This window comes from Scleropages formosus, chromosome 25 (genome assembly GCF_900964775.1).
Source record: "Scleropages formosus chromosome 25, fSclFor1.1, whole genome shotgun sequence".
Taxonomy (NCBI): domain Eukaryota; kingdom Metazoa; phylum Chordata; class Actinopteri; order Osteoglossiformes; family Osteoglossidae; genus Scleropages; species Scleropages formosus.
This window is the reverse complement of record NC_041830.1, coordinates 16978894-16992965: the sequence shown is the minus strand read 5'-3', so window position 1 is coordinate 16992965 and position 14072 is coordinate 16978894. Positions and strand designations below refer to the sequence as shown.

General features: G+C 48.6%; 2 protein-coding genes across 11 annotated transcripts; one reads left to right on the top strand and one right to left on the bottom strand.

The window, feature by feature from the left end:
* Nucleotides 1–830: 830 nt before the first annotated feature.
* On the top strand, nucleotides 831–5118 carry LOC108921754 (secretory carrier-associated membrane protein 4). Of its 9 annotated transcripts, none has more exons than XM_018731429.1 (9): nucleotides 847–889; nucleotides 1012–1116; nucleotides 1227–1443; nucleotides 1737–1776; nucleotides 1874–2002; nucleotides 2090–2246; nucleotides 2361–2462; nucleotides 2660–2777; nucleotides 3201–5118. In XM_018731429.1, exons 2-9 carry the CDS (start codon nucleotides 1091–1093, stop codon nucleotides 3378–3380), a joined length of 969 nt encoding a protein of 322 aa, XP_018586945.1. In that variant the 5' UTR covers nucleotides 847–889; nucleotides 1012–1090; the 3' UTR covers nucleotides 3381–5118. The 9 variants fall into 9 exon arrangements, with proteins under 9 accessions (XP_018586953.1, XP_018586951.1, XP_018586945.1 ...); XM_018731436.1 differs by having other exon boundaries at nucleotides 853–889; nucleotides 1012–1189; nucleotides 1358–1443; XM_018731437.1 differs by lacking the exon at nucleotides 1012–1116 and having other exon boundaries at nucleotides 831–889.
* Nucleotides 5119–5197: 79 nt separating this feature from the next.
* On the bottom strand, nucleotides 5198–12896 carry LOC108921425 (semaphorin-4E-like). Of its 2 annotated transcripts, none has more exons than XM_029249414.1 (15): nucleotides 12795–12896; nucleotides 11016–11209; nucleotides 9773–9918; nucleotides 9608–9667; nucleotides 9395–9493; nucleotides 9045–9144; nucleotides 8646–8756; nucleotides 8292–8443; nucleotides 8000–8172; nucleotides 7700–7856; nucleotides 7373–7595; nucleotides 7143–7258; nucleotides 6842–7011; nucleotides 6678–6730; nucleotides 5198–6357 (listed from the first exon to the last, which is right to left on the bottom strand). In XM_029249414.1, the coding sequence occupies exons 2-15, from the start codon at nucleotides 11131–11133 to the stop codon at nucleotides 5978–5980; spliced, it is 2058 nt and encodes a 685-aa protein (XP_029105247.1). In that variant the 5' UTR covers nucleotides 11134–11209; nucleotides 12795–12896; the 3' UTR covers nucleotides 5198–5977. The 2 variants fall into 2 exon arrangements, with proteins under 2 accessions (XP_029105247.1, XP_029105248.1); XM_029249415.1 differs by lacking the exon at nucleotides 12795–12896 and adding an exon at nucleotides 11299–11626.
* Between the last annotated feature and the right edge of the window lie 1176 nt (nucleotides 12897–14072).

Sequence of the window (14072 nt, the reverse complement as noted above, 5' to 3'; positions counted from 1 at the left end):
TAGCTCTGTCTGATCTGAGTTTATTTGCATACTGAATGTTCTTTATCTTTTATTCATTTCGCGCTGTGATGTGAATTGATTTAATCATGTTTCATCTGCGGTGCAATTTCGAGTAAAAAGGTCGACAGCGCTTTAAATGATGCCTTGTGTCACATTGTTATTAATTTAACGTGTGCTCAGTTCGAGTAATGCTATTTCACACAAAAATACACACACACAAAGCGTGCAGTAGTAGTTACAGTAAGCACATACACAAGATTAAGATCAAAACATTGATTAATTTACAAACATTTTCTCCAAAAAAGTTTCCTGTCATTTGCCGGATTGGGGTTTTTATGCTGTATTTTACCATTTTCTGCTTTCCTCTGTTTACTTGACTGAATTTCTTTTTGTATATTTCAAATTTTAGAAATTTATCGTAAAAAACTGAGTGAGTTCGTGTGAACTGCAAGTCAGTCACTGACTCAGTGCTACTAAACTACTAAATAAATTTTGAATCTTATTGTCATTTTCTCTCAGAAAAGCTTACCTCATGTTTAACTGTTTAATATTATGTTCTGCTAATACTAAATTAAAATAAGCAGAAAGAAAAATGGCATAAGTTTAGAATTAAATATATGTACACAGTATTGATTTCGCTGACCGTTTTGATGATCACGTGATCGAGTGTGGAAGACGCTGAGTGAATCCTTGCGCTTATCAGATGAACGTTTTCCTCCACACGCCTTCCTTTGGTGTACACCGGGAAATGTCGTTTACTGATTCGCGTTGCGCTCACACCTTGAACGAGCAGACGCGCCAAAAGAACTACATGTCCCGAAATGCACCTTGGCACCTTTCCACTACTCAAGAACGTAGCGGGCGTATCCCGAGCAGGATCGAGTCTCAGGTATCAACATTGTTATTTGAACACAAACCGATTCTTAGCACAATGATAAGGAAGAAACATACAACGAACAGACGCCTTGGAAACAGTTACTGTAACCTTGTGATGTTTTCCCACTGCATCAGAAATGTTCTCCTGAGTCCTGGACAGTGAAAGCATCCTGTGCTGTGTATATTATTCTCGTCTCCGACGGATGGAGGAGTGATGCTGCTGTGGTTAGCAAGTTACAGGTGTCTGAAAAAGTGAAAATATCATTCCTGAGACTGATTGGGGCATTTTGCGTTACTGATTATAAGAGAGCAGGTAAAGGCAAACAGAAAGGATGTGCTTCTTGTTTCAGGCCACCAGCACTGAGCTCCAAACTCTGGAACTTGTTGTGTGGAGCAGCTGAGTGTTGTTGTGCACATCCTCATCCTCATCCTCCTCATCATCATCATCTCTCCATCCTCCTGGGCTCCTCCTCTGCTCCAGACGAATCGACCGGCAGGGCGAAAGTGCAGCACCGAGCTCTTCGGGCAGATCAAAAAGACCCCGTGACGCCGTTGCAGCGGTGGCTGGTAGCGTAGTGATTACAAGTGCTGCCTTTGGACCGAAAGGTCGCGGGTTTGAATCCTACTTCCTGCTGTGGTACCCTTGAGCAAGGTACTTACCCAAAGTGCTCTGCTAAAATTACCCAGCTGTAGCAGGGGGTGCAGTCGTAAGTATCTTAGCGTTGCAAATCGCTTTGGAGAAAAGCGTCGACTAGATGAATTAGTCCAGTGCTCTGCACTGCTCTGTCTTTCTTTCTTTCTTTTTTTCTCCCACTAAAGGGCTAAATCTCACTCGCAGCTTGTTTCTGTTTTGTAAACAGGGTACAAAAGCTGGAGAGACAGAGGTTCACACGATGCCAGGTGAGTCTTTATGGGTACAGGCTGTAAACTGTCTGTGTCGCACACCTCACCCTACCTCTTTGTCCCTCACCGTTGGTGTGCGTTTGTCGCACCTCAGAGCGGCTCAACAACTTCCCCCCCCTGCCTGCCATCCTACCCGTCAAGCCCTGCTTCTACCAGAATGTGGAGGAGGAGATTCCCGCCCAGCACCAGCAGCTCGTTCGCCGGGTGTATAACCTCTGGATCTGTGAGTGCAGTGGCCACTGCCATGAGTCTGAATCGGCTTTGTCCTTCGCTCGTAGTGACACTCCCCCCTCTCCCCCCCTCCCCGCAGTGTACTCAGTCACACTGTGCGTGAACGTGGTGTCATGCGTTGCCTGGTGGGCCGGTGGTGGCAGCGGGGTTAATTTTGGCCTTGCGCTACTCTGGCTGCTCCTCTTCAGCCCCTGCAGTTACATCTGCTGGTTCAGGCCGCTGTACAAGGCTTTTCGGTGAGTTCTGGTCCGGTGCGCGTGAGGGAAGGCCTGGGGACCGGCGGAGTCTGCTACAGAGCCGGAAACGAACAGGAGAAAGGGACAGTAAGACCACTTTCTCTTTTCCCACAGGGCAGACAGTTCCTTCAACTTCATGGTCTTCTTCTACGTCTTCTTCCTCCAGTGCGTCCTCGTAGTCATCCAGGCCGTGGGCATCTCGGGGTGGGGTGCCAGGTGAGCGTCCGCGTGCTTTAGAACTGTCATAGGCCACCGAGGTGATGGGTTCTATGGACTTGCGTGACATTCTTGTGGTGTATGAGGTGCTGGCCTGGAAATTCTTGCGTCAGTGCTGTTTTCTGTGGCCCTGAGAGTATAACTCACCTCTACCCCTCTGCCTTTATACCCTCCCTCCCTCCTGCTGGTGCCCCCAGCGGCTGGGTCGCGACCATCCTCTTTTTCAGTGACAATGTTGGCTCTGCCGTGGTGATGCTCCTGTCTGCACTTCTCTTCACCGCAGTGGCCGTGTTGATGGGCCTGGTCTTCATCAAGGTGAGTCATGAACCTCAGGGCACAGAGAGAAAGAAAAGACAGTGCAGACCCTTAAAGCTCAACCTGCTCAAACCAGCCTTTTCAGCTCTGCTGCTGCATATAAGCATACCTGTTTTTTTTTTTTTTTTTATAGGAGTACTTCTCTAGATAGTAGGTCACCTGACCTGGTGCTTCAGGGGGCAACCAGACACCAATTACCGAATTACATTAAACCTCCAGGGACTATATCTGTTCATAGCTCCCCTAATTCAAAAACTTTACTTATAATACATCTTTGTGTGGCACAAATCTCAGCATGTTTTCCACTACATGATGACGATTGCAGATGTGTTTACGTCAAAAACACACGCAGCCATGCACAAACATACCGCAGAGTGTCCGGTGGTCACGACCCCGCTGTCTGACCTTGTCGTTTCCCGGCAGGTGCACCGCTTGTACCGAGGTGGAGGGGGCAGCCTTCAGCGCGCCCAGGAAGAATGGAACAGTGGTGCCTGGAAGAGCACTCCTGCCAGGGAAGCCGATTTCAACACCATCTCGAGTGGACCCAGCCTGCCCCAGTACCCCACCGCCGTACCCAGCTACCCTGACAACGGACCGTGGTGATACTCTGATTGCCCGGTAGAGGGACACACAGAGCAGACCAGTGTTCGTCTGGCCGGGAAGCCTGGAAAAGCAGCTACAGCTCTGGATAACATACTCGCATGTAAACAGTTAGTGCTCTGCTGGAGGGAAATGCCATGTGGCAAACAGACCGCTGCCTTATTAACACTACACCCTGTTGTTAGCATTACCGTGTTTTGATACGACTGATTAAAAAGGATCCTTCGCCTTTCTTTGTGGAAGAAATAGAATGATCACAAATGAGCAGCACATTTCTGTCGATATTCTGCCATACAGAGTGTGAGTTTGTCAAAACTGGGAGCGCGTCACCTGCTCACAACACACAGCATACCTAGGGCCGTCTCCTCAGATCTGTGCTTTTATGTAAATCAAAAGTTGCGTAGCGAGTTGTAACATTTTGATTCTCAATATCAAAACACTGATTTATTGATTCAGCAGTCTGGTAGTAAAATAGCCACATTAATAGCATGAAGAAAATAATCAATATACACGTCTAATTAGCTTTGCCTTTCCAGGCCTCTCACAACACACACACACGTAAACAATGGCCTTTCAGTTAATTACAGAAGCTCACTTGGTGTACAGATCAGTTAGGATGGGGGCATCAGCTTTACTTTTGTTCTGCTAAGATTGCTGAAAATCATTATAAGTAACTTATGACCAGCAAGTGGGAAGTTCTGGGTGGGTAGCTTCTCTTTCACCTTGCAAGCATCCTTCTCAAAACGACATAGCATGCAAAATGATGCCATTTATAAGCCCAATTCTGGTTTGGAGGAGTAGCAGGACTGTGACGTGCGACACAGTGTCTTGTGATCCTAGATGGTGTTTCAAGTGATGTTTCTACAATAACTGTAAATGCAATGTCCACATATCTTGGCAGCTCGACCTCCCTCTGCCCGAAAAGGCTGTAAAGCGTCCGGTCTTTGGGCTCCGACACCGACCAGGTGATGGAGTGCAGAGCTGCAGAAATTGCTCGAGACCCTGTCCGCTCTCTGCTCTGTGTTTATCGGTTGTTCCCTCACCTTGGAAAAGTAGGAAACACGAGTCAGTTTTCAGTGGGAAGCTTTGCATGAAAAGTGTGCTGCACGCATCCGTCACGCTCCCACTTTACCTTCTCATTTCCAGCGGTGGTCGGTGTTGGTGCAGGGCTGCTCATGCGCCGCAACTGCATCCACTTAATTCTCACCGGGAAGGCACGTAGTGGTCATGTGCAGACTTACTATGGCTACAGCCCTAGAGCTCACTGACAGGGTCTCCCCCCGGTCAGTGCTCTGGGGATTGGTCATCTCGACGTCTCCAAGTTGCATCTGTTTACGATACTAACAGGTCCCTCTGATGCTTTCCCAGTGCGTCATCTCATTCTTATAGTTCTACTTCTCATGTAACTTTTTGTCAGCGAGATATGTTTGAGGTATTTACATTCATATACACTCGTCCCCCGTTGTCTCCTGATACCTGGTTTGTTCACGTGTCAATAATTAACACCAGTCATCGTTAACCGGTCCAGATTTGATTTTCATATATCTGGCCCATGATATCGGACCGGGGCGAATTGGAAGTTCTCCCCATAACAATGGAACAATTAATTTCCTTACCTGGTTTGTTGATATTCGTTCCGTTTTCAGGGATGAATTAGGACTGCTTAACGGGGATGAGTGTAATTCACTTTTTTGTATATATTTACATGTAACTTGATATTTTTCTGTTTTTTTTTTTTTTTGTATAAGATAAAATACATTAGTAGCATGAAAGGCAGAATCATTATGCCTGCATCTCACTGAATCATATTATGTCAGAGACGCCGTCTTCTTTCCAGCAACACCGACAGTTGTGTATGTATTGCTCTAGAGAAACAATGCAAAAACGCAGAGTGTATTGCTCTAAAGGAATTCCTTCATACCCAAGTCCTGCTAGCTTTATTTATATGGACAGTACACTGGATTTTAATGTTTTGTTTCACGTATCTGAAATAGAGCACGTTGTCAGCTATATAGTCGCTTCTTTTTACAAGTACACACTTTTGATGTAGCTGGTGTATGTGATCAGAGACTGCTTGAGGCCCATTAAACGGCTCCATTTAAAACTTTGTCAGCAGTGAAACGCTGTGATTTTTTTTTTCTGACTGCTGCGAGCAGTCGTCACACATAGACACTTTATTTTCTAACACTACCAGCTTTCTCATAATTATTGCTAGCACTATATTATCTGTGTTATGACTCTCATCACTACACTGTGGTTTTAATTCCAAGGTTGGGTTGGTGTGGACATAAGAAAGGTTATCGTTCCTGTATCGTGCCTGTGTCCGAGGGTAGCAACTCCCCCAGGGCTGACAGACACTCAAGGCACCCATCACACCTCATCATCAGTTTACTGTACCTCCTTTTACCGTAAAGGACTTTGGGAAAGTGCCTATAAGGAAGCACTATGACTCAAGACTTAATACTATTACTGACAGGCCACAGGTGCAGTAGCTGTGCTTGGTATTGCCGTTTGACTGCAGTGTGATTTTCGAGCAGCTTGTAGGTTTACAGGATGGCTGATTGTCGGACAACGGGCTGCAGGAGGGGGTTCCATGTACATCAGCAACAAGGCATACGGAGGTAGCCGTGGTACAGGTTCCAGCCCAACAGGATGGCTAGAGCTGCCGCAAGAGCCACCACCAGCACCTGCAGAGCCACGGCAAGGAAATCCTTGACTACCGACAGCTGGTAGATGGCCAGCGTGGTGGTGTACCTCCGCCCCTTTGTTGACTCCACAGACCGACACTCGTACCGGCCAGCTGTGGCCGCTGATGTCCTCAGGATCAGGAGACTGTTCTCAGAGATGTAGTCTCCACTGGACAGCTTCAGCGGCTGGTTGTCCCTCAGCCAGTGCACCACTGCATTGTTGGAGCGCCTCTGGCAAGGCAGCTTTACGCTGTTCCCCACACCGAATGGCATGTTCTCTGGCTCCACAGGCTCTGGAACACACACACACACACACACACAGATACACACCCAGAGAGCACTGGTAGCTTGTTGCTTTGGAATCTACAATCTGGGATGTAGATCTTCCACGGCATGGAAATGAGATAAAATGACAAAAAAATCTGATCAAACAATGTCAAGCAGCTGCTAAAAACCTAGACTGACAGCACCATGTCAGCTCTTCTGATCACATTTTTTTATTTCCTTTGTAATGAATTGATGTGGTATTTTTGTTCAAAGTGAAACCTGTCATGTTTCCAATGGAACGGCATTGTGATGTCTGTATTCCTTGTTACTCAGGAGGTATTCGCACCTGGGATGGGACAGGTAGAGGCATCCGCGTCCTTAACACTCTGAATCAGGTTCCTAAAGGATGAAACATCAGCACGACAAATGATGTGGTCAAACGGTCATACAGCTGCTGGCCAAAGACACATTAAAGATTTCCTTGTACAGGTTGGTACCAGGGTATCGTACCGGGTTTGAAGTGACTGCAAATGTGGCAGCGCAGTGCAACGACCCTCAGCGAGGCTCCACGCGCAGTAGGGGTCCCTGGCCAAGACACAGTCAAGACACGATCGATAGCGACCGCACACACTCAGGGATACCTGGGCAGCACCGTGCGATGAACCTGCATACAGCTGTCCCTGAGCGGGTAGAGAGAGAGAGAGAGAGACACACACACACACGTAAAACAAACAGGTGTTAAGGCTCTGCAAAGTTTAGCACTAGTGTGATAAAACGGTGATCCGACAGTAAAGGACTCGGATTATGTTACCGTGGCAACAGAGAGACGCAGGATCTCAATGGGCACAGGCTGGTGGAACAGCTGCATCTCCTCGATGATGACCATTTCTCCATCATAGTTGACAGCTTTCTGGACAAACCCATTATCTGTAGGAGAAGATTGTGAGCTGTCTCTACGGCTGCCTGTGTGTGTGTGTGTGTGTGTGTGTGTGTGTGTGTGTGTGTGTGCGCGCGCGCGCGAGATGCACATGGGAGGCAGACCTGTGCCGACAAACATGACAGTGTAGTTTTGGCCATCGAGCGCCGTCACTCTGTCCACCACAATGCGAGTGAACGCAGCTCCCCGTTTCACAAGCAGGGGGCGTCCCGACAAGGGCTCAACCGCTGGATCCATGAGCGGTTGGGTCTGAACAAACTGCAGCACTTTGTCCGGCAGGTCCAGCGTGGTCATGATGCCCATCTGTTTCGCGGTGTTGTCAATGCACTGCACAGACATCAGACGCTGTTGTCACACACTCCTCAGGACACGGTTGACCAAGCCAGGAGAGCACACCACCACCAATCCCGTGTCAAAAGGAAGGGACTCACTGCTCCAGGCCGAGGAACAGGCAGCTCTCCGCTGTACATGACCCACTTGGTGTGGGACGTCTCCACGGTGACGGGTGTCTTGAACTTCCCCTTGGAGAAAACGTCACCCACAGCTGTCACGCTGTAGGCGCACACTGCTGAGAGGTCTACAGAGGCTCTGCCACGTGAAGAGCAAGGGGGCAGTGAGGGAGTTTAGGGGGACACATGGAAGACACCTTTCAGTGGGACGTCACTGGAGATCCCAACACTGGCAAGTTGACAGTCACCATGTTCCTACAGAGTTGGGTGTGTTTCACTCACGACTGGGGTGTGAACACTGCGTAGAAAACACTGTTCCTCCAGTCGCTGTCGCGCCACAGGAAGACGTCCTGGACAAGGAAGGGGAGGCTGGGCTCCAGGACAGGGCAGTCAAGGCGGGCCTTCAGGAACGAAGTCCACTTGTTATGTAGGATCCGCTGTCCCCCCATGTCCCCCTGAGGCACAAGTCAAACAAATGTGCGGTAATCCATATGGAAACGGAACCCTCTGGAAAACAGCGCAAGGACACAGCGGTCAACCCCAGAATGGCACGCGGATTAGAGGTGGACCACACCTTACAGACGCGGGCAACGCGTGACACTGCCAGCTTGCTGGAGAAGTCGTATTCCACGGCGATCTCGCTGAAGAAGAGATACACCTTGTCATCGTCCCCCTCCACGCTGCCCACACTCTCTGGGACCTCCACCATGGAGACAAACTGGGGCTCTGTAATCACGGTGCAGAGAGCCCTGTTTCTAATCCACTCAAGACACGGACTGATGGGTGGACATATCCAAGTACCAAGAGAGTGTGACTGACAGGACACTCCACTGGCTTTCTAAATCACCCACAGCTACTTCGGTTGAACAGGAGGGGTCAGTAGACCAGCAAGGAGAGAAGAAGCGCAGGAGGGACGTGCGAGACGGACCGTAAAACAACAACAGAATGTTGTGAGTCTTGAGAATTTTGTTGAACTTGCGCTGCAATGCCATCTCACTGCCCAGGAAGTTCATGGCGGTGGCTGAGTAGATAGCTCCATCTGGGGAGGGGATACAGTGACCGTTATAAACAGAGCTGCTTTATAACAGCCCCGGTCTTCCATCAACAGCAAAAGCATGAGACACTTGTCCCGTCTGGGACTGTCCAGACCAAAGGTGAAGACCACTCAAAGTGTGGGTTGCTCACACTGAGCTCATGCTAGCCCTACAAATCTACCTCCTGAAACACACAAAGACACACAGTATGATCTGTGTTACCACATTCCAGCCAACTGATGGTGCCTGAAAAGGACTTTACCCATCATGAGGAAAAGAGCAGGCCAACGTACCAACTATGAGAGAAGAGTATCTTTGGTAGGGGTCATAGGGACATATTCCTTTGCCGTCCTCCGTCGTGTTCAGCAGCAAGAGCTGTCCGCCTTCATAAGTCTGTAAATATCCATAAATGTCCACACGAGATGCACGAAACAGGGGAATTTTACCATAAATGGAAGCATATATGACATCTCACAGAGGTTCAATGGCTCAGAGGTTCCCATGTTTTTTGGAAAACGGAAGATAGCTGGCAAGGTTAAGGACAAACGCTCCAGCAAGTGCAGAGCAGCCAATAGCAGGTGGCATCCTTGTGGCGAAGATGGGAAGATGGGTCTCCACCATCCCCGGCCCCCCGCACGCTCACCATATAGCCGCAGGTCGGACTGAAGGCGTTGGTCCCACACACGTACATTCGGCCATCCTTCAGCACGTGCAGGATGAGGATGTAGTTCCAGCAGTCCATCTGCAAACAGAAAGGGAAGCAACCAGGTGAAGCCCCTGTGGCCCAAGAGGGACCACCCCAGACTGGGCTTTGACATAAAGCATAGTGGAGCTCAGCAGCACAACAGACACTTACCAGGGTTTTTCCTTTATCGGTACACTCCGCTTGTTTGTCCTGTGTGACAGCCCACTGCACCTGTGGCACAAAGACAGCTGAGGACAGCAGACCCACACACAGACACCTAGAAGGATGTCCAAACGGACACTGTGGTGTTGTACGCCTCTGGGTGGCAAGTCCTACCTCAGCTGTCTTGCGTGAGATGTTCCTCAGGTCCAGGCCATAAACAGCCTCTCTGGCTCCCAGCAGCAGGAGCCCCAGGTCCTCTCTGAGCAGCATGGATGAGTAGTTCCAGACCCCGTCCACCCTGAATAGGGTGATACTGCCATCTGGAGGGAAATCACAGTGAGAAACATCCATCACCAACTGTCAAGAGTCCACAGTGTTCACAGGAAACTGTCCCTGATGCTAGTGAAATGTTGCTGAGCAGAGCTACTCCCACTTGGACAGGGCAGGATCATGTTCTTTGTCTTCGCCAATGTGCTCCACACCATGCAGCCTGGGCTGCTGGGAGAGAAGCTTTGGTCGCTGCTCGTGGACACATTATTAATGTGCTGGATTTTGGACTGCCCGACTGTGTATGACATGTTGTCATCTGTTCCATTCCTCTTCAACCTGTACACACTGATCTTCAGGCTCAGCCCTTGGTTGTGTCATCTGCGGGTCAACATCAGGCAGACCATGGAGATGGTCATGGACTTACAGAAGAAGCAAGGGTCTACTGTGTTGTGTCCACTGATGCAGGAGTGGTGCAGCAGCAAAGAGTCTCTCCCCAAAAGTGCCAGAGTCACCTCTGCTTTCTCAGGAAGCTCTGGTCTCTTGAACCATGTAGGTCCCTGCTGTAGATGTTTTACCAGCCTGCTCGAGTGGGTTTGTTCTGTATGGCGGACCAGCGGCATTTATGAACTCAAGAAATGAAATCAAGAAGTCGCCCAGGACTTTTAAAGAGACAGACTGGCATCTTGAAGCTTCTGGGACGTCAACCAGTGCAGCCATAGAACCTGTCTGACCGAGTCCGGTCTCCTCGAGGTGTACTCCATATTCCCCGTGCGTTCCTCCAAACTGCCGTCCAAAGCATTCCTCGCTCCCCCCGTTACCCTCTTCTCCAGGTTCTGAAGTCTCAGTGTCTCCAGAGTTTCCGTGTCTTCCAGTTTCCCAAAGTAAGCCGATCTCTGCTCCCTCAAGTCCCAGCGTTTCTCTGTCTCTTAGTGACCATCACATTACCAGCAAACAAGAGCTGCACCAACCACCTGCTGCACTTTGCACTTGTAAACCTTACGTGCGCTTGAGGCCACCACTGTCCACATCTCCGCATGATCGTGACACATTCTGTTCGCAGGAACACGATATTTTGCAAACATTCACGCACATTCAGAAGGTGGAGAACAGCAACAGAGCAGAGAGCCCAAGTGGACGGAGTCCTCACCGTTATAGGACACGGTCTTGCGTGGGACGACGCTACCGGGTGGACCATCCCCACAGACCGTATGGAAGTCCAGCAGGCCAGAGAGAAGGAGCAAACCCAGGGGGGGCAATGGAAGCATGGCTCAGGGGCGCCACTGGCTGATGTAAAAGCGTGTCGTCCTTGAACCTTTCAGTCTGCAGCATGTCCCTCTATACCTGTGAATATCACACTTTGCACATCACCACTGTCCACCTTGTCAACCAGGTGACTCTACTGCACACCCACAGATGACTAGTTTTATTACCATAAAGCTAACCGCAGTATGTGAGACTTTTTCAGCGTTTCCACGGCACTTGTGTGGACTGCATGTTTTCTCTCGAGGGAAAATACTTTTCTTGGTGACTCTGCGTAGTTCTGAGACTCACAGCTTCCGGAGGTACCAGCGCAGCTTAGTTTCACTCACTTTTTGACGGGCTCAGCGTCACATTAACGGCTAATGTAGGATTCTCAATAACCTCGGTAACTGTTATCACTTCAGCAGGGTAGGGGGTTTTTTTTGGTTGCCATGGAAACGAGACGCGTGTTTGTGTCGGACAGAACAGCGCACGCAAAACGTGCCTTCGCAGTGCGGTGCGGTACCGCCGTGGACCGCTGTGGGGCGCTCTCGCTTTCCGCGCAACATTCATTATGATTAATTATTATATAGACGATTTTTTTTTTTTTTTTTAGCAGAACCGGGTCGCAACTGCAGAAAGACGGAAAACGGGAGCTACACGAGAAAAGACTAACAATATTCAAATGTCATGAATGACAAATCATATATAAGAAGGAAAGTATGAAAAAGAGTAGCAGAGAGACGGATGAATGCAGCACAGTGACAAAATGATACAAAATCTCGCAGAATCGCTTACGTAGCTCAGTCTTAACAAGTACCAGAAAGTGACCAAATCTTGCAAAATTCACCAGAGTGATGGAGCTCAGATATGTGGGGGGGGGGGGAATGTCTGCTTTGGGAAAGAGCTGAGATGGGGGATGGGGGGGGGGGGGGGTCTTGGAGTGACACTGGGACACTTTTGGCACTTTTGGTGGTTCTACGTTCATTTTATGTTTATTTCGCGCGCAGCTTTACCATCCCATTTGAAACGGGTTCCAAACTGATTTTTTTTTACCATTAAATAAGTTCAGTTTATTGCATTTATTTATTCACATTGTTTATTACCTAAATTCCTAGTGCAGCTCTACTCGATCGTGATGAAAAGACCTCTCAGCTGGGAGCTGCCCTTTCCGTTCCTCCCTGTGATCCAGGTTCACTTTTCCAGCACTTTTACACGCAGGAGTCGCTTTACCTGGTTCAGACGCAACAGGCCAGTTCTCACTTCCCCTCCTTTTTTTTTTTTTCCTTTTCACTCACTTATTTTATCACAAAGTAACCTATGAGCAACCTCACCGCACGCCAGGATGGTCACCAGCTGTCCACACGGCAACGGGAGCAGAGCGTGCACCATCCGCTCTGAATCACGTTCTGCGTTTTATTATTGGGCAGCAGGTAGCGTGGTGGTTAGGGACGCTGCCTCGGAAGTCCCAGGTTTGAATCTCGGCTTCTGCTCTAGTACCCTCGATCAAGGTTCTTACACTTTTTTCTAAAGTAAAAAACATGAGTGACCTCATGTGGACAAAAGGTTGGAGAGAAACCAGCCTGGGACCCAAAATAAGGATTTCCAAAGGATTTCCCTTAAGGATAATAATGAGGATATAAGGATAATAAGGATTTCAAGGGGATTTCAAACGGATTTCCCTTACCTCCTGCGTGGCGCTCGGTGTCCGAGACGGTCCCCAGGCCGGCTCCTAAGATCACGGTCAGACGTTGAGATTCGAGTCACGGCACCAAGACTCGCGGAAGAAACTCATCTGAAGAATGTTTCGGAGGCTATCGCCAAGGGGGAATAACTTGTATCGTACTCACAGGGCTTCTCACTCAACACTTTTCCCAAGGTAGAACTTTGACAAGAAGATCTTGTCACACAAGGCCAGCTTAAAGCTTCCATGACATTTCATTTTGCAAAATTCTACATTGTAATTTTTGGACATTCCGAAGTGGTGAGAAAAGGTCATCATCAACCTCTCTTCTTTGGAAGAACTCAGTCAACAAAGTGAGAAAAAGCTTGGAATAAATAAAGCAAATGTTTAAATGTTAATTCAATCATTTGGACATTATCAGCAAATGTTTCAGTAACGCTGATCACACTGGTTCGGAGCCTGTCCTACTAAAGGTTCATTCATTTTTTCCACTAATCGTGCATAATTCCTGCCCAAAACGTTAACACAGAGAAAACTAAGTGCAGAATGTCAGTTCTGCTCTGCACACCTTTAAATACAGGTTTAAGACCCACATGTTCAAAATCACTTATCATATGTAACACATTTGCCAGCTTAATTTTCAGCCCATTTCTGCTCATTTACCTTAATATTATTTTCTATAGCTGTTCCACTGTTTTACTGTGTTGTTCGTGAACGACTCGGTGGCACAACAAATGTTTTGCAGCTCCTGAGCCGTGGGTTCTAATCCCACTCAGTCTGTGAAGTATGCATGTTCTCCCTGTGTTTAGGTTTCCTCTGACAGTCCAAAGATGTGTGTTCCAGGTGAATAGGAGACTCTGACCTGCTTTCTGTGTGTGTGGTCAACCGGCCCCTTGTGTACCAGGGTGTATGAATACAAACTTCACCCCATGTATGGATGGGGACATCAGAGAGCAGCAGCTCCACCTCAACAATAATCTCCAACCCACTCTTTACAGTGCCCACCGTAGTAAACGTAGTATCCGAGAGTGAATGTTCGTCAAGGAGCTGCTCGTGCAGTGCTGGAGCTCCACACGATACCGTGTTTCAGTGTAGAGGCCAAAAGACAGCAAAGGCGAGAGGAGTGTCAGGGGAACGAGAAGCAATGAAAAACACGTCAGTTAATACGCTTGCACACGTATGTCACAAATCCACACACCCTGCAAAAACAAAACACGAGGCCGTGACGGGGCAGTTCTCGCACCAAGATTCGCCCCACGCTGCTCTTTGCTCCAGGGGTCA